Genomic DNA, 25,508 nt, shown 5'->3' on the forward strand with positions numbered 1-25,508 from the left:
ATTCTGGTTACATAAAAGCAAAATTGCCACGTGTCTATGTCATTGTGCAGTTAAATTGCTTTTTGTCCTATTTGTGGGGGAATTTCTGTTTCAGATCTGGAGGTTCTGGCTGTGCTGGAATGTCAGTAGTCATGTCCTTACCGTCATGGTACCTGGGTCTTGCATCCAGGGTTTTAAGTTTTGGGGATGTTTAAGGGTTTTTCTGGTTTTGTATCTTTGCTTTATGGTTCTGTATTGGTTATATTTATCTCTCTGTTATTTCTTTGTGTTTACGTGCCTTGTTTCTTATTTCTTTATGCCTGGTACAAGCTCCTTTAGTGTTCTGGTTTCATTCCTTTCGCTGTGTTTGTAAATCCTTAGGTTAACCCTTTCTTGGGTTAACATTCTGTCCCCTCAGTCTTGTCTCAGTATTTTGTCTGTCTCTGTGTCAAGCTCATGTGTCTTAGTCCTTGTCTCACTGTTAGGTAGTTCCTGTTTTATTTTGATGACCTATTTTCTCTTGTGCTTTGCATATATACTTCTGAAACTATGAGACAGGTCTCATAGTTTCAGCTGTTTTCCCACTTGTTATTCTGTACGTGTTGTTGCATTCTCCATCATGGTTGTGATGGTTTTTCTCCTAGAAGATCTGGTTTTCTTGTTTATTTATTTGCCGTTAAGATGGCAACTGACTGTAAGTGTTCGTTGACCATATCCTTATCATTAAAAGGCAACAAGTTCATTGCACATGGTTTTAATAATTTTGATCATGCCGCGGTCTCCAAACACTGTTTTTCCTAGTCTGACTGTAACATCACGTGCAACACTAGTACATTAATACAAAAGCTACTGTACAAACTAGGAGAATTTATCTAAAACTATATGACAAAAAGACATTAGGTGACATTACATAATAATCGCATCATAGTCACATTTTTAAATTCAGCTGCAAAACACACTCTCAAAATCCTCCAGCAGATGAGGCACAGAAACACACTGCATCGTGCCTCCAGGCTACGTGAGACAGCAGCTTCCATTTTCTTGCACATCTCAGAGAAACGAGCTAGCATCAGAGCAAATGCACAACTCCTAAATATCATAGATCAGATCAAAGAACTCTATTAAAAATACTATCAGGAGGACTGCTGTGGAGCTGCCTGTGCTCATATTCTGTCATAAAGGACATTTGGCTCCAGTGCAGAGCTGTTTCAGAGGTGTGGGAGTTCCATATAAGACCTGTGCCTTAAAGAGTCATACAAACAGGATAAATGTATGGTGAATCTGCAGTAGATGTTACTAAGACGGTCTCGCTCACGTCCAATCAGTGTAGGAATAGAAGCATGCTGAAAACAGAAGGAGAAAGAGCACCACATGTGATGCTGCTGTAGACTTAAAAAGCAAACGAACAATCTTTCTGCTAGCATAGATAGAAACAAAGCAGTGGAAAATATTTAAAATTGACAATTTCACAGCAATAAAACAAAATCACAAAAAATCTATTACTATTAAAGAGAATGACAGCTTACTAGCTTACATATAAGGCACAACTGATGAAAAAGATGGCCTAAAAAAATCCTGTTTAGAGCTTACAGAAAATATTCCTGACATCAGGTTTCTCCTCAATTTGAAATTAGGCAAGAGAGAAATAACGGAGGCAGGTTAGGGCATAAAACAGGTTCAGCTTCTTATTAAGCAGCAAATCCTAGAAGTCTAAAAAAATTAAATTGCAGTTCCTCGAATGACCACTTGAGGCAGATTCCCAAAAAGAGAACCGACAGAGGAAATGTGCAAAGGCAGTGGGAGGTTTGAACCATACTCAGTTTTATCCATGCTGGGATGCATTTTGACTCAACCTGACACATTAGACTCAACTAAACTTCAACTAAACTAAACTAAACTAAATTAGAAAACTAATAATCCAAACCTGTCCTGAACTGGCTTTCAGTAATTGCTTAACTTTAAATCAACTTATTCTGCCTTATTTAAATCACTGGGCAAATCATACCTGTGTTATAAAACACTAATCCTATACATCTAAGATGAATACTTTCTAACAGCCTAAACAGCATCTCTCTACTCCAACATTTCCTCGGTTTGTAAAATTTCTTACAGTTCTAAAGCTGTAACTGCTGATGTACGAGAACACACACACACACACACACACACACACACACACACACACACACGCAGTCTGGTTTGCTATCTTCGTGGGGACATCCCATTGACATAATGCTTTCCCTAGCCCCTTACCCTAACCCTAACCATTAAAAATGAATGCCTAACCCTAACCCTTACCCTAAACCTAACCATAACCTAATTGTAACCCTGACAGTAAAACCGCATTTTGAGTGTGAAAATTGCTTTCAACCCCGAGGGGACCTGGATTTTGGTCCCCACGGTGCAGAAAGTCCCCACCAGGATAGTAAAAGTCAGATTTTGGTCCCCACCAGGATAGTACGAACCCGTACACACACACACACACACACACACACACACACACACACACACACACACACTGGCACACATTCTGCCGTTTCAGCACAAACGTGGGCATGCTGTCGAGAGTAAGTGCATATGAGTGACTGTATTTTCTCCTCTGGTGCTGATTCAGCAAAAAGTGAAGGTGAGCTTAAACTCCCTGCAAAGGTTTGATGAATTCACTCTCCACAGAGGTGACACAGGCAGTGTGGGAGGATGCAAAGGGTGGCAGCTGGCTCACTGAGGCAAACTGTTACAGTAGCTCAACACTAATGAATTCTGTGCCGCACACGGGGACAGCTGCCTTTCGGAGTGTGATAGCCTCACTCGAGCACTCGGGCAGTGCAGCCGCTGAGAAAAAAGTAGAGTGACAGAGGAAGAGAAGCTGGTGTCAGGGCCTTTTCTGCAGGGAATACAGGAGGTTTCATGCATGGGTTATTATTTATGCCCTTTAAATGTATTAATAAATTAATGGAACTAAACATGGTATGTTACTACGATGGATCAGTTAATAAAAGGAAGGCTGTGAGAAGATGTCTAAGCACTTTAAAGACATTTTTCTCACTTTTGGCTGTGAATCAAACTGATTTTTAAAATGCTTGTATAAGTATATTGTTAGTATGTATACTTCTTGCACTGATCTACAAAAATACAGTGAGCAGAATTAAGTTTGAAGTAATTACGAAACTTATACTAATCCCAATAAACACTCCAGATGTAGTCCAGAGGTGATTATCTGTCTAAAATACAGGGTCAGAATGGAAAATGTAAAATTACCACCACAAACTCTTTTCTCGACAAGTGCACTTTCAACTCCCCCCGAAGGCCAAGGGCTATTGTAAAATGTTGATGTTTTATGGTGTTTATTTTTTTTACAACCTGCTGACATCAGCATCATTTTTGGAAATCCCCAATAATGACATCTGCACTGTTTTCATAGATCATTTGTGCTGATGTCAGCATTTTAATTTTAATACTGCAAATCTAGTTTAGAATATTAAGCTTTTTGTGCCATTGTGAGGTCATAATGTTTCATTAAAAAATGTTTTAAACCCTAACCATGACCTTTGGCCTTGAAGCATACATACCAAAACGTTGTTTTTTTGTTTTTTTTTATCTTAACCCATATGATTGGAGGAGAATTGGCTGAAATCTTGGCTTCTATAAGCTGTAAAAATGTGAGAATTTAAGATATATTCATGCAGTTTGTGAGTATAAACATTTTATGGCATCACTGTGAGGTTCTAGGGCATCATATTGAAAAAATAAAAAGTGCGTTGTACAGCTCTCTCCATTCCGTTTCATATGACACATTACTCGATATGGTTTCTTGAAATTTTTTTCAAGGTCAACTTTGACCTTGGGCACTCACAATGAAGGTCAAAATGCTTAGCCAACCAAGGTCACGTTCCCTGAGGCGTCATATCTTGAAAACTGTGGAGGCTACACTGCTAACAAACAAACAAACCGACTACATACTCCCTCCCTTTGGGGGGGGAGAATAAACAAGCAATAATAGAAATTTTAAACAGAAAGCAATGTGAGCAGAAAGTTGTTTTATGTAACCAGCTTTTATTTTTTCACAGTTGTCCTTAGATCTCAGCAGATTGGAGATATATAAATTTTAATTGTAGTTTATAAAACAAGCACCACTGGGTGAATTTAGCCGTGGAAACAGCACACCTGAAAAACAAGCTTTCTTACAGCTCCTGCTAAGAACAAGAGTGTATTGCATAAACTACTGTATGTGAAAGGTGTGTGGTGAGGTGAAATTTATTAATACTGATTGCTGCAGGTGGGAGGAAGCACTCTCCTGTCGTGCTTCCCCTCTATAACATCTTTCCCCCCCTCTCTAACTCTTTAGCTTCTCCTCTTTCTCCAACTCTGCAGCGTCTGAGGTCAATGAACCAAAGATTACATAACATCAAGATCACTCACTATGGATCACTCCACTATGCATCATCTTTACCCCCTGCCTGGCAGCACATTGAGTGGCTGATGAGAATAATGTGCTCATATCCAGGCATGAAACAGGAGAGATGACTGTAAGAGTGTCCTTAAAAAGTAGAGATGATGAGCAGGGATGGGAGATTTAAAAAAAAAAGAAAAAAGTAAGAGCAGCTGAAGAAAGATGTTTGGGAAGCTGACAGATTGTGAGATTACATAACAGGCCTTGATTGAGGGCAGCTGTTTCTTGCCCTCCCTTTTACTCCTGTTCCTTTCTGCATTCATACCCTCCTCGATGCATATCAGTTTCTGCTTCAACTTTTCCTCTACTGACACTCCTTTGTGTTGCTTTGCCATTTCCATCCTCTGATGCTATTTTTCCTCCCCCTCTGTCTCACAGCATAAGCATGATTGAACACAGCGCCTCACTTCAAACCGTGTAATAACACTTTTGATAATACCTCTGAATCGGTAACACATTTGACCTCGATGGTACTGCAGTCACTGTGCTGGCAGAGGCAGCAGTGCAGTCACAATGCTTTCAAAAGGATGACCAATACATGGATAAAACAGCAATGACAAATGATTGATGTTTATGTGTAGCTTTCTAAGTGGTTTAAGTCATCTCTAGTAATATGCCTTCACCCCTATGTTAGTCCTTTAATGCATGTATGTGTGGGATATCATCTAACATACAACTGTGTTTGCAAGTGTTACTACAGTCCAGGGATTATTAAGGCTGTAAAAACACAATTGTGAAGTGATGGTGAATCACTTGGTGTCACAATTACAAATTTGGCTTTATAGTTTATGAATAACACAATGACATCAATCACAGCAATACTTTTGGAGCAATTCAAATGAGCCAATCCTCCCATTTAGCCGGGAAAAGCCATCACTGTTTGCTGTGTGCTGAGCACTTTATTTTAATTTCATATTGGAAATGCTGATTTGCTAATGTAACAGAGTGCTACTAATAGAGTCAGAGATTTCAGACAGATCTGTAAAAGTTTTTACGTACGGTCTGACAGTGGATCTAATCTAACAGATTTCCATGTTTGATGAGGGGACTGGACTGTGTCAAACCATCCATGAAATATCAAGTATCCACCTGAAACAGTTAAAGTATGTTTCTCTACTCCATATTCAGTAGCAATGCTTTGGCTGTGCCAAAAACAAGTGACGACTGGCCATTTAAATCATCCCTGCAGCAGCACATGTTTCACCAAGCTCATGCATCAGTCAGCTCTGTGACGTTCAAAGTCCAGATATGGGCCAACATTCAGTAGCTGTGGTGGAGAGATACTCAGATAGGGTAGCAATGCCATAATCTATACACTGTTAAAACTTTATTGCTGGTACTAGCATCAAAATGTATTTCATGAATACCAAAATTAAAAGTAAAGAATGACAATTATTAAAGTTTAATATGAGCTGGTACTTATTTGGGACATAAAGTGGTTTCCACAGGCATCACTAGAGGCATTACTGGCCCATTTAACCCAACATTCACACACTCACATGTCGATGGATGCATCAGACGCCACTGAGTGCTCAGTATCTTGCCCAAGGATACTTCGACATGCAGGCTGGAGGAACAAGGGATCAAATCACCTTCCAATGAGTAGAAAAACTGCTCTCCTGAGCCACATTCGCCACATTATGACGTATGTTTTTGCATTATAACTGTTAATAACTGTTATATTTAATGTTACAGTTGATGTGGTTCATTTTTATTACTGTTTATTAGAGGTACATCCCTGAAGGTTCTTATCTATATCAGTTATTATGATGTCATCATGCTGCTTAGCAGCTACCTACCAACAGGCAAAAATTATTCATTTGCAGCTTTTATGCACCTGTAACATTGCATTGTATCATTTTAATTTCACAACAATATCTAATTTATATCCACAAAACTTTTATTATGAATAATATATTATGATGCTGTCATGTTGCCTAGTAAATACCTACCAACGGTCCAAATTTAACTGAATTACACAAACTTTATATGACACTAAACCGCTTGAATAAACGCACCAGGAAACATACTGTTTTTTTTTTTTTTTGTATAGAGGTCTACACATTTGCCTGGTTCAATCCCAGGAGGACACAGAAATCCCTGCAGGGGAAGTCAGGAAGGGCGTCTGTTGTATAAATCTGCCAAATCAAACATGTGGCACTACCTGCTGTGGTGACCTCTTGTGAATAAGGGCACAGCTGAAAGTAGCAAAGTTCCACAACTTTGGTTCACTGGCAAATGCTTCTACTGGATTAAATCTACAGGGTGGGCCATTTATATGGATACACCGTAATAACATGGGAATGGTTGGTGATATTAAAGTCCTGTTTGTGGCACATTAGTATATGTGAGGGGGCAAACTTATGGGCTCAAATTGTGGTCATAAATATTTTGTACTTGTAAATCAGGATTTGTATGTGTAAAAAGAATTTGTGTGTGCATAAAAAAGATTTGTGTGTGGACTTAGCTAAAAAATACATGTTAAACTCTGCACTCAAGTTTCAAGTTACAAGTACGAATTTTGACCCTATTTTTCTTCCTTTCATCTGATTGGCCAATGTCATGTCAATCACAAATTTAACTATCCAATCAGAGAACAGATGGGTTTGGCTATTGGAGGGGTGCTTTATGGAGCTATCTGGTATATCTGGTGAACGCAGTAACCGGGTCATTGCAGCAGATTTCAATGCAAGACACCCTACGAGACCACCCATCTCCCATGCTACAGTTAGCAAACTGCTTGCTAAGTTTTGTGAAACTGGTTCAGTGTTGGATTTGCCAAAATGTGGACGCAAGAAAACTGTCACTAATGAAGAAACATCAGTGGCTGTCCTAGCTTCATTCAGCAAGAGCCCACAGCGTAGCACTCGCCGCATGTCACTGGAGAGTGGCATTAGTCGAACATCCCTTCGGCGGATATTAGCTACTCACAAATGGCACCCTTACAAACTCCAGCTACTGCAGCATCTCAACGAGGATGACCCAGATCGGTGCACAGAATTTGCAGAATGGGCAAAACAAAAATTGGAACAATTTTTTGTGAATGGTGAAGTTAACAAACAAAACCACCGCTATTGGTCTGACACTAACCCACATTGGATGGATCCCTCCAAGACTGTTGGAACAACAAAAGTGATGGTTTGGTGTGGTATATGGGGTACAACGATAGTGGATCCATTCTTCATCAATGGAAACCTCAAGGCCACTGGATGTTTGAAATTGCTACATGATGATGTGTTTCCCTCTTTATGCACTGAAGCTGGCACGTTCCCTGAGTTTTTCCAGCAAGATGGTGCACCACCACATTATGGGTGCCAGGTCCGAGCATTCCTAGATGAACAGTTTCCTGGAAAGTGGATTGGTCGTCGTGGGCCAGTTGAATGGCCCCCAAGGTCTCCCGATCTGACCCCCTTAGACTTTTATCTTTGGGGTCATCTGAAGGCAATTGTCTATGGTGTGAAGATACGAGATGTGCAGCACCTGAAACTACGGATACTGGATGCCTGTGCTGGCATTTCTCCTGCGGTGTTGCTATCAGTGTGTGAAGAGTGGGAGAAGAGGGTTGCATTGACAATCCAACACAATGGGCAGCACATTGAACACATTTTATAAGTGGTCAGAAACTTGTAAATAACTCATGAAAGAATAAAGTTACGTTGAAACCAAGCACACCATTGTTTTTCTTGTGACATTACCAATAAGTTTAATGTGTCACATGGCCCTCTTCCTATTGAAAAAACAAAAGTTGTATCCAAGATGGCCAACTTCTAAATGGCCACCATGGTCACCACCCATCTTGAGGAGTTTGCCCCCTCACATATACTAATGTGCCACAAACAGGACTTTAATATCACCAACCATTACCATGTTATTACGGTGTATCCATATAAATGGCCCACCCTGTATTTCATCATTAAGTACTAGAGGTAAACAAAGGTTGAGGGACTGAAACGTTCTGAACATGTTTAAGTCTACTCACGTAAGAGAAATTTAAAAAGGAACAAATTAAGGTGGATTTTACTGAGAAAAACAAAGAACTGTTCAGCCTTGGGCGTGACACGCATTAGCTGCTACACTGATTTTTGATTGATTTAATTTTGTCGCTATATATGCTCAAGACCAATTTACCAGCAATAAAACAACATTCACAGTCAGTTTAAATCCATCACTCTGTTCACCTCCAACTAAGCTTTGAGGCAAGAACCAGGTGGTTTTCTTAGAGAAGTCATTTCTTGTTTTGGCAAGCACCTTATTGTTACATAAGCCTTTTGTCCCTTCTGTTCCAGTCTGGAGTGTTTTGGTACAACTTGAATTTCAGATTGTTTGGGGAAAACTCATCTCGTTCATTATGCATGGAGAGAGCTCGGTAAACTCACAGCAGTGGTGAGGTAGAGAACGATTGGACACAAAAAACAGCCTTTGTTAGCGTGTCATACTGGGAAAATTAGAAACAACTTTACTTGAATAACATTTGACTAATTGTTATAATTTTTAATTAGTCAAGGAGTTTCCTGTGCGACCACTACTGAATACAGTGAAGATTTACATTTCGTTTGAATAAATATTGTAGCAAAAACACATACACACAGTAACAGTAATAATGTAAAGGACTCTACAGTGAGCACTACAAAACCTGTGTCATGTTTCAATTACTAAAAAGTCCAAAATGAGTCATGGGACAAAAATATTAACATGTCGAGAGCCAAGCTGCACTAACAAAACCCTAAATTTAAGTTTACTTATATTTTTGTTTGTTTTCTTTACCAGGAAAAGTACCGGGAACCTGTACTATGATGCATGTTCAGCATACCGAGGCAATTTTTTTGCTATTTGAGTTCACCTTCCCAATCTGTACCTAAAAAATGTTTCCTGTTCTTGGTACAAGCATAAAGGGGACAATGTTGGCTGCTTCCTTTTAGGCAGAGGACGTTGTAAAGCCCCACCCGACACCCCAAATAGTAACCTAAAAGTGACCACACCAAAACTTGAGATACATTCATCACACTGGCAAATGTTTATCATTAATAAATACACTTGATAATACATTCAACTTCCTTTATAGGGCTTTGGAGCGTGATGTCACGGGAGGGGGTGTGACCGCCGAGGCGCCATTTTAGCAGGCCAAACAAAGGGCTAAAGGAGCGAAAGCACACGGATAGCATCAGCAATGGTACGCACTTGCTGTGTTGTCGGTTTTAATGTTAGATCGCACGATCGGGAAGGGAATAAGCTGGAAAATGGGCTCTCTTTTTATCGTTTCCCCACCTGGAAGCAACGTGAGGGAGTTTATGTATCATATGTTACCAAAAGAAGGCGTCTAGCCTGGATAGCAGCTGTGAGACGAGCTGATATCCAGTTCTCTACCATCCCCAGATATCTGTTGGTGTGCTCCAGACATTTTCATTCAGGTAAGATCTAAATAAGTTCATATTACTCTTTATAGCCTATTAGTTTTATTTTCAATGCGCTCTGAGGTCATAGCAAATTAGAACAAACATCCTAATGAGTGATTTTGTTGATATATGTTCTGTTTATAGAGTTGCTAGTTGTTTTTCATTATTGCAGGCAAACCAGCCTATGAAATGGATGAAACAAATCCTGACTGGGTTCCAACGCTACACATGGGTCACTACGAAATCCCTGCTTCAAACTACATGCTACATACCACCATGCCAATCAGATTACTTCATCCATGTGAGGGTGAAGAGGTGACCCTTCTAGATAAGATGGTGAAGGTTTGCTGCGTTTTGGTGAACATGTGCCCCAGTGAGGTAGTACAACCAGGGAAAAATGCTCTTGTTAAATACTCTTAAAAGTGTTGTGCTGTATATGCAGTGGTAAGATTTCAAAAGAGACAGTAAATAACAGAATGCTAGTAGTGGGTGATATTATTTAAATGTTGTCATGATTTTATGTGAACATTTTGTCATTTCAAAACTATACATGACATTGATTCTACATTGTAACTGATGTGATATTCTACAAAGTGGTTTTAATTAAAAGGTAAAAATTAGTTTGTTTCTTTATTCAACTTTTGAACAGTGGTACTTAGTAAGTACATATTCAGTAAATGCAAATTATTTACATGGCAATGCACTTCAGGCACAAATGTAGACCCCCTAAATACAACATTATGGGTTATTCAGAACAGAATTATGCTTGGAGAAATATTTTCCCATCAGTTGAGACAACTCCTCCACAGTAGCAGGTGGAATTTTTCCTTTCTGAGGACGGCTTCTTTTACCTGTCACTACGGATGGTCTGTTTATGTTTTGATTGAGAGCCTATTTTTGGGCAGCTGAAGAGGAGAAGTCTATCTTAATCTTAAAAAGTATTAATATAGAAATTAGTTTCACCCCAAAATCTGGTCAAGGGCTCCTCAAGGGCTTCATGTTCCACTGTGCAGCCATAAATGTCTCCCTTTTGTGGGATAAAGTTGAGAGTGGACAAAATGTGAAATGTCCCATCAGGATTAGATAAGCACTTCTTGAAATGATTTTCCACTGTTATGATTTTTCCATTCTTGCTCCACTTTATGTTGATAGATGGAGGAAACAAGTGGTTAATAAAGTATCACGTGATCTCTGGGGTAGACGATGACCACTAGTTGCTCTGTTAGTTGCATTAACAAATGCAGTAATGAAATAGTATTTTGTCATACCACATGTACCATGAAATTGAAAGCAATCCTATCAGTGCAAAGTTAAGAAAAAATCCATAAAACCTTTATAAAATTTACACATGAAGTATGATGCAATATGCGATGTCACATACCTCTGTTTGATAACGAAGCTGACTTGTCTCTTTTCCATTCTGCAGATTCACATTTGCACAGTGATCTGTAATATACTGCACACTGATAAGTCTCTGAAACGTGCACTGTAACAGGGATTCTGGCATCATATACAAGCTCTTCTTTTGTGTAGTCTACTTAGTAAAGATCATCACCATCCAGTGTCATACAGACCTGAGTCTTGCTCGAATCAAAGCATTCATATGTGAGACAAAGTTTATGACTCCCCACACAACAGAAAAATCCAACTATAAACTCAACTGTTTGTTTCACAGTTGTATTGTGTAAATTACCACCACAATCACATTATCAGTTAAAAAACTGTTTCAAACTTATAGTCCAAAACTAGGGTTGACACGTGATTATTTTGATAGTCGACTAGTCACCGATTATTTTTGCGATTAGTAGACTAATCAGATCATGCATCCATTGGACGTAAAACGTACAGCTTATTGCACCAGCATGGATCTGCTCTTATATAACTATCATTAGCTTACAGCTTAAGGTGTTTAAGGTATGTGCTAACTAAAAATAAAGACAAGATGATAGTTTATTAAACTTTTAATGAAATTTTGTAGATTATCTCGGTGAAGTTTAATAAACTCAGCCGTCTGCTCCTTGCTATCTAAAATTTAACAGGACACCGGAGTAAATTCTCTACCATCTCACACTTCTGATAATAAGTTTTCTGTTTGACGTTTATTCAGCTGTGTGAAAACTATAACTTTAATTTAACGTAATCGGGCTACAAATGCGGTTTCCGAAGGATGCGACCCCTGAATTTGGACACAGCTATGATACCGGACACTGCTCCTTCTTCTTCGGGGTTTAACAGCAGCTGGCATCTATGTACATGCAGTGCTGCCATCTTCTGTTTCACTCTGTTACTACACTCTTAAATCCTACTACTTATTCCTGCGTCTTTCGGGATCTTACAAAGCTTCAAACGACGCCTCGAAAATGTGACGTCATTCAGGGGTAAAACCGCAAAGGATTCTGGGAACTCGTGGCAAGAGGTACTAGCGCATGCAGGCTTTCAATTGAAATCAGTTACACAGCGATAAAAAGAAACACAAAAAATGGCAAGAAGCTGTTGTATTATTAACTGCAATAGCCGGTCGCATGACAGCCATGCGAAGCCGACGGGTAAAGAGATTGGTTTTTATCGGATTACGTCGTGGAAGAGGAATTGTTTAAGCCATGTTTCCGAAGTAACAAAGAGGCAGATGGCCTGGATATACCAAATATAACGTCCCAGAACACTCCAGCTCACATGTTAGTCTGCTCCAAGCATTTCCACAAAGGTCAGTGTTTTGTAGTAGTTAATACGTCATTTTTCATAACATAATTGGTGATATAGGTTACAAGCAAGTCTGGCGCTGAACAGAAATTGTCGCGCTATGCTCCTTTGTTTATTGTGCATAAATAGTGAATTGTCCTGACAGAATATTGCGTTTCGCTTCTGTTATTACCATGGTACATTGACAAAAACATATACTTTTATTCACAGGATAAAACAGTTTTTTTGTATCACTAATTGCCCAGTACGATTACAGCATACATTATTATTGTCACTTCTACATTTCTGTAATGCGTACTAGAAATTATTTCCACTACTAATTAATTACCGTTGAGCTCAAAGGTCCTATTAATAAACGGTTAACGAATGTGTGTTTATGAAGACGATTTGTGAGACTGGTAACTTACCTTTGTTCGTACGATGGTCTTTCATTCTACACGGTGCATTTCAAGGTCCTGTACCCATCCGTCGGTAAACTGTACCCGGGCTTGTTGCAGTGACCTGAAGTTACTAAACTTCATGAGTGTATGCACTCACTCCAAAAACTATATAATTATAAATCTGAGCGTGGAAGTTGTGCAGCACACTGACGTCTTTTGTCCACTCTGTGTGCTGGTAAGGGTCTGACCCTTTCACTCCTTTGATTTTTTCCTCGTACCTTTTCTTTGCCTTTTCGTCGAGTCTGTCTTTGTACGGTCCGGCATTGTTCTCCTTCGTTTTGTACATTCCTTTTTTGGGGAGCAAAGAGAAACCAAGAAGGTATTGTAACCGGAGAATGAACGTTTTGCGGTGCTGCAAATGCTTGCATTTGATGCGGTACTTGGATTGTTTTGCCACCAGTTCCCGGCATGCAATGCACGAAAGTCACGTGGTCTGTCAATCTCTATTAAATCAGCCGTCGGCGATTTTGATAGTTGACGTAATCGTGACTAGTCGACTAATCATAGCAGCCCTACCCAACACCCTCTCAAAACCCTTCAAAAAGTCCAAAGAATCAATACAACAAAGGTTTATAAAAGGCTCTGGGTTTTTATGTCTATGTTCTGCAATATTGTGTGGGGTGGAGCCGTAGGAAATGACGTAGGCAGAAGTTGGGGGTAGTGCGCTGCTACTCGAGAAGGGGAGATTGTTTCCGTGATAGTTCTGTTTACCTTGTAAGCTGTGTTCCTGGTTGCCATCCTTCACGGTGATGCTCCGAGTGTTAAGTTCGTGACTGCAAGTAAGTTTCCTTAAATATGTTTATTTTCCGATCCTGATGTTTGCCCCGGCTATAGTTACTTTCTACAGCGGTATAGCAGTGAGTTTTCATCTCGTGACTAGAGGCATGTGTCGCTGACCGCCGCCATTATGTAGTAATTTTATTCGGCCACACGATGGCGCCAAAGTCCTTATGTTCACAGCTAGAGTGGATGTTTCGGCTATGTATGGCATTCTCACTGTGTTTAATTGTGTCCTTTCTGTGTTTGGAGCTAGAGATGTAAGATTGGCATAGTTCAAATCATATATGTTATGTTATGTGTATATTCAGATGGATGTGTTGGTTTATTTCATTTAATACTTTATGTTTATCTTGGTGGAGCTGTTGCTGTATATATTTATTAGGGGTGCAACGATACACAAAATTCACGGTTCGGTTCGGTTCGATACTTTGGTGTCACGGTTCGATATTTTTTCGATACAAAAAAATGTTCATGCCTTTTTAATTTGTCATTTATTAAAATTATAAATATATATTTTAACTCAAAAGTACAGTTTTTAAATTTAATGTTGCTGAAACAACAAAGTAATAAATCTATCTGATCGAGAAATCACTCATCTTTGGAAAAAGAGAGTTTATTACAGAGAAATGGCTCTTTCCAAAATAAAAGCTATACTATAGCTTCTTCTGGGCTATATTCTCAGCAGCATATTAAACATATCAGGTCCCCATAAGGAGAATCATGTGCTAACGACTGTCTAAATGACTCGGGTAAAGTTTGTGGCATGCGTGCTTGTTGTTTTTGTCTGCTTCCACTTGTCTTCGCACTAGGATGATGTCGGCGTAAATGTGCAGTCATATTCGTTGTGTTCCCACTAGTGCTGTCAGCGTTAATCTCGTTGAAATGACGTTAACGCCATAACACGGCAAATCTCCGTTAACGAGCTACCGCGGATCGCCCCGTGCGTGGGGCTGGACGGCGTCAACACTTTAACAAGCTAACTGCGCTAAGCACTAGTTCCCACCAATGTAATTGAGCATTGCGTGGCACATCCGACATACTGTTTTACTTTTGTCCATGACGCGCTTACCTTCAGGGTCATACTTCACATGAAGACCAAAATAGTTCCAAACGCCAGATCTGAATTAGGGTGGGGGAGGTTCAATTTGCCATGTTGCAACGAGCAACTTCTGTCTCGCTAGCTTGCGCTGCACTCGGTGGATCTGCGCTCGACAGTGCAGCCTAGGCGGATAAGTCGAACGCAGATCCACTGAGCTCTCAACACAGACAGTATCGTCAGAAGAAAAGTTGATAAAATAAATTAAAAATTTTGTATTGTTCGATACATATGCGTACCGAACCGAAAGCACTGTATCGAACGGTTCAATATCGATATGAGTATTGTTGCACCCCTAATATTTATATACTCATGGCAATTTGTTTGTTACTACAGACTGCTGGCAACACTGAGTATCTAAGTGGCAATAAAACAGCTGGCGGTGACAATCCAGCAAAGTGGAAGCCTCTCGTCCTCCTTCCTGTATCCTGACCGATAACACCATCTTGTTAGCTGCTGAACCTAAAAGAACTAGCCCTCACCAAGTACTCCTCAACATTGGTCCTTCGAGCCGGATTGCAGTTATCAAGATGGAGCCAGATGGAGCGATATGTCCTGATGTAAGGCCTAAACGCCACACACGTCGACCAAGCCGGTTTGAGGACTTTGATGTTAACTATACAGGCCACCCCTTTAGGGAAATGCTGCAGTGGGACACCCCACAGCCCCACACAAGAAGCGGGAGAGTTCAGTCTCAGTATAGTCATACGCCACCCCTCTACAGCAACAGGGATGGGGACTATTACAATACACCCCCTCCACTGGGAAGAAGCGAACAAGATGTGGACTCTAATAGGAGCCTCTCACCTGAATGTGCACCTTCCAATTGGCCAGGGTCTTCAATACACCCATTTCATACAGAATTCAGAGCCTTGCAGGCCGAAAGAGAGAAGCTACTCCAATCACAGCAAGTTTTACAGGAGGGCCTCAGAGAACTGAAGGAGGCAAAGAGTGACCTCAGAGAGCTGATTGAAGTAGCTCACCTGCTGAGGAAGGATATGGCTCAGCTGACTGCCTCACAGTATAGCACCAGTCAGCCCCCCAAGCGCGGTTCAGGAGAGGTATACACCACCCCTGAGACAATGCCACAGGAGGAGGATGAGGAGGTGTGGCCCGACCCACCACCATGGCCTGAACCGGTGGAAGAGTTGCACACAGGATTCTCCCAAATGAAGGTTGACGAACAATTCTCCGATGATGGTGTACAGTACCACCCTCTACCCCGCACAGCGTATTTCACTGGTGAGCCTTCGCTGCCAAGTCAATGCTGCACCCCATATCAGGACCCTGTGGTTAAGGATGGAAACACGTTTCATACTCCTCCACAACACTCTGTGCCACCCCCCTGCTGGGCACCAAGTAAGACAGGTTTGCTCCCAACCAAGCCTGTTCCAGCCAGTCCCCCCTCTCCGGTCACTGGAGTAACCAGTGGGCACTGCAATAACCCATCTGCTCCTCTTTCAGCTGAGCTAGTGTACAGGGGGCCCAAACCAACCATTCCAAGGTTCATTCATGCTGATCCCTCTGAGTTTGCTAGGCTCCACATGGCTTTAGAGAACCTACTCCCTCCTAATGCTACTGAGCTCTTCAAGTATCAGATACTTGTGGACCACCTCAAACTAGAAGAAGCTCGACTTATCGCCGATGCTTACCTGAACTCACCTAAGCCTTATACTGACACCATGGCAGCCCTCCACGATAAATTTGGACAACCTCATCAGCTCGCCTTGAGAAAGATAGCAAGTGTCCTAGATGGTCCTGAAATAAAGCGAGGTGACACAGTAGCCTTCCAAAGGTTCTCCCTTCAGGTGCAGTCACTAGTTGGGCTGTTACAAACATTAAGACTGGAAGGAGAAGTGGAGTTGAACTGTGGGTCCCACGTTGCCCGACTAATAAGTAAGCTCCCTGCCGAACAGAGAGCTGATTTTCGTCGACACCAGTTCAAGCAGCCCGGGAGCACCTACACTCTGTACGACCTATCTGCATGGCTTCGTCAGGAGTCCTGGTGTCAAGGATTTGACGGCCAAGCAGGCGTAAGAAGCAGTAGAGAAAGGACCAGTGTAAAGGCTGAGGCCCGTCCAGGCCGACAAACCGTGACAGTCCTACATAACCTAAAGGGGCCATCAGAACACACCTTTCCACCAGTGAAGGAGAGTCGAGCTAGAGGGAAGGTCAAGAGCAAAGCCTACTGTGCCTACTGTGAGAGCACAGAACACTATTTTAGCCAATGTGATGATGTAGCCAAGCTCTCCAAAGAGGAAATAAAGGACTGGATACAGGTCAATAAACGATGCTGGCGCTGCGCCCGAACTCATTTAGCTGCTCAGTGCACACTAAAGAAACCCTGCAGCCGCTGCCAGGGCAAACATCTGCTGGCTCTTCACGAGGTAAATGCCAAGACGGAAGGAAACAATGCTGGCATGGCTGCAAAGGAGGAAAGCTGCCTAACCAGTTCAGCTTCGGGCTCACTCTACCTTGATCGCCATGGGGCTGGCAATCGTGTCATGCTAAAGATTGTACCTGTGCTTTTGAGCCATGAAGAGCGGACTCTAGACACCTTTGCTATCCTTGATGACAGTTCAGAGAGGACCATGCTGCTCCCCGCTGCTGCAAAGACTCTTGGTCTGACAGGCATCCCGGAGGACCTGCCATTACGAACCGTCCGCCAAGATATTCAAATGCTTCACGGACATACCGTATCCTTCAGCGTCTCTGCTGCTACCAACCCTGGATCCTACTACAAGATTGACGGAGCGTTCACAGCTGATCGTCTCAACTTAGCTCACCATACCTATCCTATCGATCAGCTGAGAAGGAAGTACAAATACCTGCATGGGATCCCGGTCCCTGCCCTGAAGGAAGCCAAGCCTCTGCTCCTTATTGGTTCAGACCAGCCACACCTGATCACCCCCATAGAACCAGTCCGCCTCGGCCCACCTGGGGGCCCAGCAGCAGTCCACACCCGGCTTGGCTGGACCCTTCAAGGGCCAAGTCTTTTCATGGGGCGGCAGACCCAGCCTGTCCTATCCCTGTATACATCCGCCCAATCAGACGAGTTGCTCAAGCACGTGGAGCGGCTCTGGCAGGTGGACGTGGTGCCTTACCGATCCGAGAAAGAGGTCACTCGGTCGAAACAGGATCAGCAGGCTGTGGCCCTGCTCGAGGCAAGAACCACTCGCAGGATGGTCGATGGAGTCTTCAGGTATGCTACACCTCTACTCCGTCACCCACAGATGCCGCCATTGAATGCACCAAAGGAATCAGTCATGCCCATGCTTCGAAGCACAGAAAGGCGCCTGTTAAAGGATCCTGGTCGGGCTGATGCCTACAGGGCAGAAATGCAGAAGCTGATCCAATCAGGAGCCGTGAAGGAAGTTACACATGAGACTTCACCCAAGGAGAACTGGTACATACCACATCATCTTGTCAGTCATAACGGGAAGAATCGCCTGGTGTTTAACTGTTCCCATAAATACCTTGGACAGTCCCTGAACCAGTTCCTGTTGCCTGGCCCTACTCTTGGAGCTTCCCTGTTGGGGGTGCTGGTCAGGTTTCGTGAACACCCCATAGCTGTGAGTGGAGACATCAAGGGGATGTTCCATCAGGTACTTCTCCTCCCTGAAGACCGGCCCCTGTTGAAGTTCCTTTGGCGGGACTTAAAGGTGAATGAACCCCCTAAAATCTTCGAGTGGCAGGTCCTGCCATTTGGGACAACTTCAAGCCCCTGCTGCGCCACATTCGCCCTGCAGCGTCATGTGATGGAGCATACACAGCCTGACGACAGCCTGAGATTCTCCATCGAGAGGTGTTTCTACGTAGACAACTGCCTACAGAGTGTTGGCTCACCGGAAGAAGCTAGAGATCTGGTGGATCGGCTAAGAGAGTTGCTGAAATCAGCTGGCTTCGAGCTACGCCAGTGGGCTTGTAATGATCCAAATGTCCTGAGCCATTTGCCTCCAGAAGCTAGATCACAGAGTCTGGATCTGTGGCTAGCCGAGGACAAATCCAACCCACTAGAGACCATGCTCGGGCTCAGCTGGGACTGGAATACCGACTCCTTGGGTTATAAGCACAGGCCCGTGTCCTATGAGATGCCAACCCTCAGAAACATCTATAGAGTCTTAGCTTCACAGTATGACCCTTTGGGCTATCTGTTACCCTTCACCACGCGGGCCAAGCTCCTCCTCAGGCAGCTATGGGATAAGAAGCATGGTTGGGACGACTCGAATCTCCCTTCCACCCTCCTGCAAGCTTGGTCTGACTGGGAAGCGGAGCTTCAGTTTTTACCTCACCTTACCTTCCCACGTGCCTATGTTCCTGCCAGTGCTAACTCAAAGGGGGCCATCCGTGAGGTGCACATTTTTGCGGATGCTTCTGAGAAAGCTTACGGAGCGGTGTCTTATATGAGGACTGTAGAACAGGATGGGCAAGTTCACCTCACCTTCATCCTAGCTCGCTCCCGTGTAGCCCCCAAACGAGTTCTCTCTATTCCCCGCCTCGAGCTCTGCGGAGCTTTGCTGGCAGCGCAGCTGGCCAGTACCCTGAATAGGGAACTCACCTCAGCGATTGAAAGAACAGTCCTGTGGTCTGATTCGACCACTGTTCTCACCTGGTTGAGCTCACAGTCCTGCCGCTACAAGGTTTTCGTAGGAGCCTGGGTAGCTGAGATACAGGAGTTGACGGAACACTGTACCTGGCGCTACATAGACTCAGAGAGTAATCCAGCGGATGACCTGACAAGAGGGAAGGCTCTGGCCGAGCTCAAAGTGCCTAATCGGTGGTCTAATGGACCCCCCTTTCTGCTCAACAGTCCTGATACCTGGCCAGAGAACCCGAGCTCCGAGCCCAGTAATGACGAACCTGAGCTCCGGAAGACAGTCTTCTGTGGAATCTCTATCACCTCCCCACCTACCTGTCAGGATGGAATGGCATGCAAGACTTGGCAGGAGCTCTTGGACGTTACTGTTAAAGAGCTTGGTGGTCAGGGGCTCTTGACTGCGCCACCTAGTGCCGAGGACTATCAGAATGCTGAACAGGCCATCCTTCGGCAGGCTCAACAGGAGTCATTTCCAGAGGAGTGCACACTGCTTTCAGAAAGGAAACCTGTCTCATCCAGAAGCCGCTTGCTTACCCTGGCACCTGAACTGGATACCTCAGCGGGCCTCATCAGAGTAGGGGGTCAGTTGCGACGCCTAGAAGGTCTTGACGGACCTATATTGCATCCGATTGTCATGGATCCTTCACACCCTTTCACACGTCTGCTTATCCAGAAATATGACGTTGATCTGCATCATCCAGGCTCCGAACGGGTCTTCGCGGAGCTGCGGAGGTCTTATTGGATACTGCGTGGAAGAGAGGCAATTCGCAAGCACCAGCGAGCCTGTCCTGAGTGCCAGCGTTCGAGGGCACAACCCTCGGTTCCCAAGATGGCTGACCTTCCAGCTGCTCGGCTTTGACTGTACAAACCAGCCTTTTACTCAACCGGTGTTGACTGTTTCGGGCCTATGTTTGTGAAGGTAGGAAGACGGCCCAAGAAACGCTGGGGAATCATTTTCAAGTGTATGACGACGAGGGCGGTACATCTGGATCTCTTAAGTAGCTTAGACGCGGATGCGTTCCTCATGGCCCTGAGGCGATTCATAGCCAGAAGAGGGACACCGGCAGAGTTATGGTCTGACTGTGGGACCAATTTCAAAGGGGGAGAACGAGAACTCCGAGAAGCCTTTGCCAACATGTCAGAGACATTGCAAAGGAAGCTCGCCTGTCAGAAGATCAGATTCCAGTTCAACCCCCCGGCAGCCCCACATTTCGGAGGTGTATGGGAGAGGGAAATCTGTTCAGTGAAGACAGCTCTCCGCACCTGTGTGGGTTCCCAACCTCTTCACGAGGAGGTACTCCTTACAGTTCTGCTGGAGGTGGAGGTATTTGTCGGTGGAGGTAGCCCTTAGGCTACATTTCCACCGACGTGGCCGATGTGGACCCTGTGACACCTAATAGTCTCCTCATGGGGCGGCCTGATGGATCACTACTCCAGGTGGTCTACCCAGAGACAGAGAACCTCAGTCGACGATGTTGGAGGCACTCACAGATTCTTGCTGATCAGTTCTGGGCAAGATTCATCAAGGAATACTTACCTGGTTTACAGGCGAGGGAGAAGTGGCAGTTAACTCCTCCTGAACTTCTGGAAAAGGCAGTTGTTATGGTTGCAGATCCGCAACTGCCTCGAGCCTTGTGGCCAATAGGCCATGTGATCAAGATTCATCGTAGTGATGATGGACTTGTCAGATCTGCTGATGTGAACGTTAATGGACGGGTTTACACCAGACCAGTTGCTCGGTTGGTAGTTTTACCTGCCGTGCCAGCGGAAGACAGAGATACTGAGAAGAACAGCAAGTCGCCTCCTGGAACTGATTAGGGAGCCTTTTTTGGGGAGCAAATGTGTAACCACATTTGGGGGCGGCTGTATAAAAGGCTCTGGGTTTTTATGTCTATGTTCTGCAATATTGTGTGGGGTGGAGCCGTAGGAAATGACGTAGGCAGAAGTTGGGGGTAGTGCGCTGCCACTCGAGAAGGGGAGATTGTTTCCGTGATAGTTCTGTTTACCTTGTAAGCTGTGTTCCTGGTTGCCATCCTTCACGGTGATGCTCCGAGTGTTAAGTTCGTGACTGCAAGTAAGTTTCCTTAAATATGTTTATTTTCCGATCCTGATGTTTGCCCCGGCTTTAGTTACTTTCTACAGCGGTATAGCAGTGAGTTTTAATCTCGTGACTAGAGGCATGTGCCGCTGACCGCCGCCATTATGTAGTAATTTTATTCGGCCACACGATGGCGCCAAAGTCCTTATGTTCACAGCTAGAGTGGATGTTTCGGCTATGTATGGTATTCTCACTGTGTTTAATTGTGTCCTTTCTGTGTTTGGAGCTAGAGATGTAAGATTGGCATAGTTCAAATCATATATGTTATGTTATGTGTATATTCAGATGGATGTGTTGGTTTATTTCATTTAATACTTTATGTTTATCTTGGTGGAGCTGTTGCTGTATATATTTATATACTCATGGCAATTTGTTTGTTACTACAGACTGCTGGCAACACTGAGTATCTAAGTGGCAATAAAACAGCTGGCGGTGACAATCCAGCAAAGTGGAAGCCTCTCGTCCTCCTTCCTGTATCCTGACCGATACACCATCTTGTTAGCTGCTGAACCTAAAAGAACTAGCCCTCACCAAGTACTCCTCAACAAAAGGTGCACTTACTTTGTGCACAGGTACAAATTACCCCTGAGATAATGAGCAGGATTTTACATGGTTCTGTTTGTTAGTAAATCTGTTTGTTAGTGTATCGCTCTAGGTCTCTTATGCTTTACTACCTTACATTTACAGGTGTGTCAGAACTTCCTCATTCCTACAAAGCAACACTTGTACAGAAATGTTGTACAGGAAAAGAAGACAAACATTAAAGACACACAACTACTAGTTCTGAAAACATTCAGGTTGAGTCGAGCTTTGGCTAAATATTTCTTCAATTTTTTGTACACCACAAACTTTTAATGTGAATAAATCAAAAAGAATAGAAAACCTTTAAATGTTTAAATAATTTAAACTAAATTGATTCATTAAATGGATTATAATTGTTATTAAATGTTAGTTATATATTTCCTTTTCTCATTTCTTGTTTTCATTAAAATGTGCTTCCAGTTAGATTTTTATTACTAGCAGAGCTCTCATATTGTTGTCACTTTTAGTCTTTTTGTGTACTTTATGTAGACTGCAGTTAGGTACCTTCACTAACTAGTTGGTAAACCTTCCCAGAAGAGTGGGCTGACATCATATTATACCTATTATACATATTATACCTCATATTATATTATGGATAAAGAATTGGATGTCACTCAAGTTCATAGACAGACAGACAGACAGACAGATAGATAGATAGACAGATAGATATATAGATAGATATTGCATGGACACAAACAAACCTATACCAGGAATAACAAAGTCATGGCAGACAGGCATAAATACACACTGAGACCATCTGGTGTGTTGGATGAGGTTTCACTGCCAGTGCTGAACTTTGCAGGTACACGGTCGCTGTCTCATTTGAAACAGCTGTTCACCAGATTTTCACGTTTTTTTAAAGAACCCCAATAAAATCATTAAATATTAAAATTAAAACACCTTTACGTGAAATAAGTATTAATGTTACTAATGCAGACTCCTGAGCAAGCAGTTGTTCTTCGTGTATGCTGGTCAGTTGGACTCACATCTACACACTCAAACACACATACAGACCTTGGTGTTTGTCTGCTCACAGAACGCAAACACAAAGCCACTTCATCATCAAAGACATTTCTAATCAGTTGCGAGCTGCTGATGTTCCTATAGCAACCAGGGACACTTGTACCTGTTATTTCGGTATGCACATCATGTAGTTGTGCACACAACCACATATGGTAGATGACTTTAGACATACATTTGCATGTGTGTGCGCGTGCATGTGTGTGTGTGTGTTATGGTGATTATATTAAACAACCTGTCTCTAGTCTTCAGGGTTCAGCTGAAGTAGCCCTTTGACATGCTGTGGTTCTGATACGGTATAAACAGAGACCCTGTAGTGAAGGTTAATGGTATATGCAGCAAGAGCTGTGAATGAGACATTTTTAACAGTGTCGGGTGATGACCAGGTTAGGGGAGCTGATTGGTTTTATGCGTGTGGGATCAAGTAATAATTATGCAGCTCATTGACTGAATCAGTCAAATCTCTTGCGCTGACTTTCCAAGGAAAACATTTTTATTGGCGCCACACACATTGCTACCCGAACAGAATTAATTAGCATCGGCAAATTCAGTGGACAAGAGAGAGTAATGAGGTCTGCAGGTCTGAGAGTCCAAACTTAAATCTGAGCCTTTTTATTGTGTTCACAAGCTCCAAAGCTGTAATTGTGCTCCTAAAAAAATGAGGGTTTGCATATATTTTGCATATTTCTACAGACACATAAACAACAATAGTTGACAGTAACAACTGAAATAAGTTTGGCTTTATCTACAGGAATGGATAGGATGATGAAAAACAACAGCCATAGTGTCAAGTAGCAATATGAGGAAGAGCATGGATAAATGGTGATTAAAAGTAATAAAATCTTCTGAACAGGTTTCTGTATCAGTCATTTAACTGTGCTTTTCTGTGCTCTGCAACCTACATATACTGTGTAATTCTGTTTCTAGTTTAAACTAGGGTCTGAATACAATTATTAGGGTGGAAAAGAAAATCTTCATATATACACAAACAGAACAGTCTAGCATGAAACAAAAATTAGTACTCTTTTTGCAAAGCAATGCTGTGCTGGAATATCTTGGATCTTGGCATTCATCTACATGCTGACAAAATACCCATTACTGTAGAAAGAGTAATCCCTCATCATCACTTCTTTCCCATCCCCAGCCGCACAACTTGCCAGCGCCACATGGTCAAAAACTGTCGGAACAGCTTGAGGAACACGAGAGCCAAGGGCGTTCACCTGACCTTCACTAACTTGATCCAATCGAACAACCACGGGAGAGACAATCGTTATCCTGTGAGACACCACCCAGCAAATCACTACACCCACAGGACAAGCTAAAGCATTCCCATTTTGCAAAAACGAGAAGTCAAGTTAGTATCTTAGTGTATTTTTATTTTTATTTTCATCACTGTTCTTCCCAAACTAATATGACCTTCAGGGGAGCACATCACTCTACTCTACAGCACTGCCTCAGCTGTGAAGTGAGCTCTGCTAAATGTGCTCTAGAAATTTCAAAAAACAAACAATTGAGGAGAAACTGCAGTGCTGGAAAAAACAACAACAACTATGTCACGACTAGGATTATTACAAAAAATAATTCTCATATACTAATCCATACTAAAGCTATCAGATTAGATACTCCTTTTCAACACTAATTACACCAATAGCACCATCTTTGCCTCCTCCAGTTGGCACACAACTTCACACATCAGCTGCTGATGTGGTTGACACAGGTTAATGTTAGCTGCTTACTTATTAGTAATTGCCAGATAGCTACAAACCCAGCCACCGGGGGTCACACGTGGATCCTGAGCCTGGAAAATCGGGTGGGTTGTGTCAGAATATCTAATTTGCAAAAAATCTTTATTAAAGTAAGTTATCATTAAGGCTGCAATAAGGGGCTATGACTAAAACATTTCATACAAGAGCAAGGCAGCAAACATCATCTGTCCTGCAAATCTGTAAAGTTAAGAAAAACAGTGTTAATTTAACAGGATAAAAAAGTTATTTGTCTCTAAAAACGTTTGTTTCTCTCAAAGTCCCAGACTGAAATTGAGAAGTCAGAAACAGCGGCAGTCTACCGTAAAAACTGAAAATATAGTGCCAAGTCACTGAAGCCCAGCACTGTCTCATACAATCTAAAATATTGTCGTCTCTCTTGTTTTTTGGAAAGACCTAAAAGAATACCACTGAGTGGTGGGTGGGCCTAAGGGGGCCACCCACAACAACGGGAAGACCATTCTGACTGCTCGTGAGAAGCAGATCTTAACTATTTACATAAACAAAAGACTGAATGTGTTTTCCTTTAAAAAAAAATCTGGCAAATTCTGACCAATCACAACAGCCCATGAAGAAACTTTCCTTACATTTCCTTACATGCCTTTTCTTGAAC

The 25,508-nt window shown here is 42.7% G+C and overlaps 2 protein-coding genes across 2 annotated transcripts in view; both read right to left on the reverse strand.

The window, feature by feature from the left end:
• Positions 1 to 25,508, reverse strand: part of pitpnc1a (phosphatidylinositol transfer protein cytoplasmic 1a) — a 68,824-nt gene that overhangs the window by 34,334 nt on the left and 8,982 nt on the right. The window lies entirely within an intron of this gene.
• On the reverse strand, positions 10,751 to 12,087 carry LOC134625669 (H-2 class II histocompatibility antigen, A-S beta chain-like). Its single transcript, XM_065470626.1, has 3 exons — positions 11,969 to 12,087; positions 11,364 to 11,442; positions 10,751 to 10,993 (listed from the first exon to the last, which is right to left on the reverse strand). The coding sequence occupies exons 1-3, from the start codon at positions 12,085 to 12,087 to the stop codon at positions 10,751 to 10,753; spliced, it is 441 nt and encodes a 146-aa protein (XP_065326698.1).

This window comes from Pelmatolapia mariae, linkage group LG4 (assembly GCF_036321145.2).
Source record: "Pelmatolapia mariae isolate MD_Pm_ZW linkage group LG4, Pm_UMD_F_2, whole genome shotgun sequence".
Lineage (NCBI taxonomy): Eukaryota > Metazoa > Chordata > Actinopteri > Cichliformes > Cichlidae > Pelmatolapia > Pelmatolapia mariae.

Bases quoted from the DNA above. Each gene is read 5' to 3' on its own strand.
- LOC134625669 (XM_065470626.1), bottom strand. From the start codon at position 12,087: ATGGCAGCACTGCATGTACATAGATGCCAGCTGCTGTTAAACCCCGAA. The intron at 11,443-11,968 runs GTAGCCCGATTA...TTGTGTGGGGAG, and splicing joins ATCCTTCGGAAACCGCATTT to TCATAAACTTTGTCTCACAT. The intron at 10,994-11,363 runs TACTAAGTAGAC...ACGTGATACTTT, and splicing joins CACTGGATGGTGATGATCTT to ATTAACCACTTGTTTCCTCC.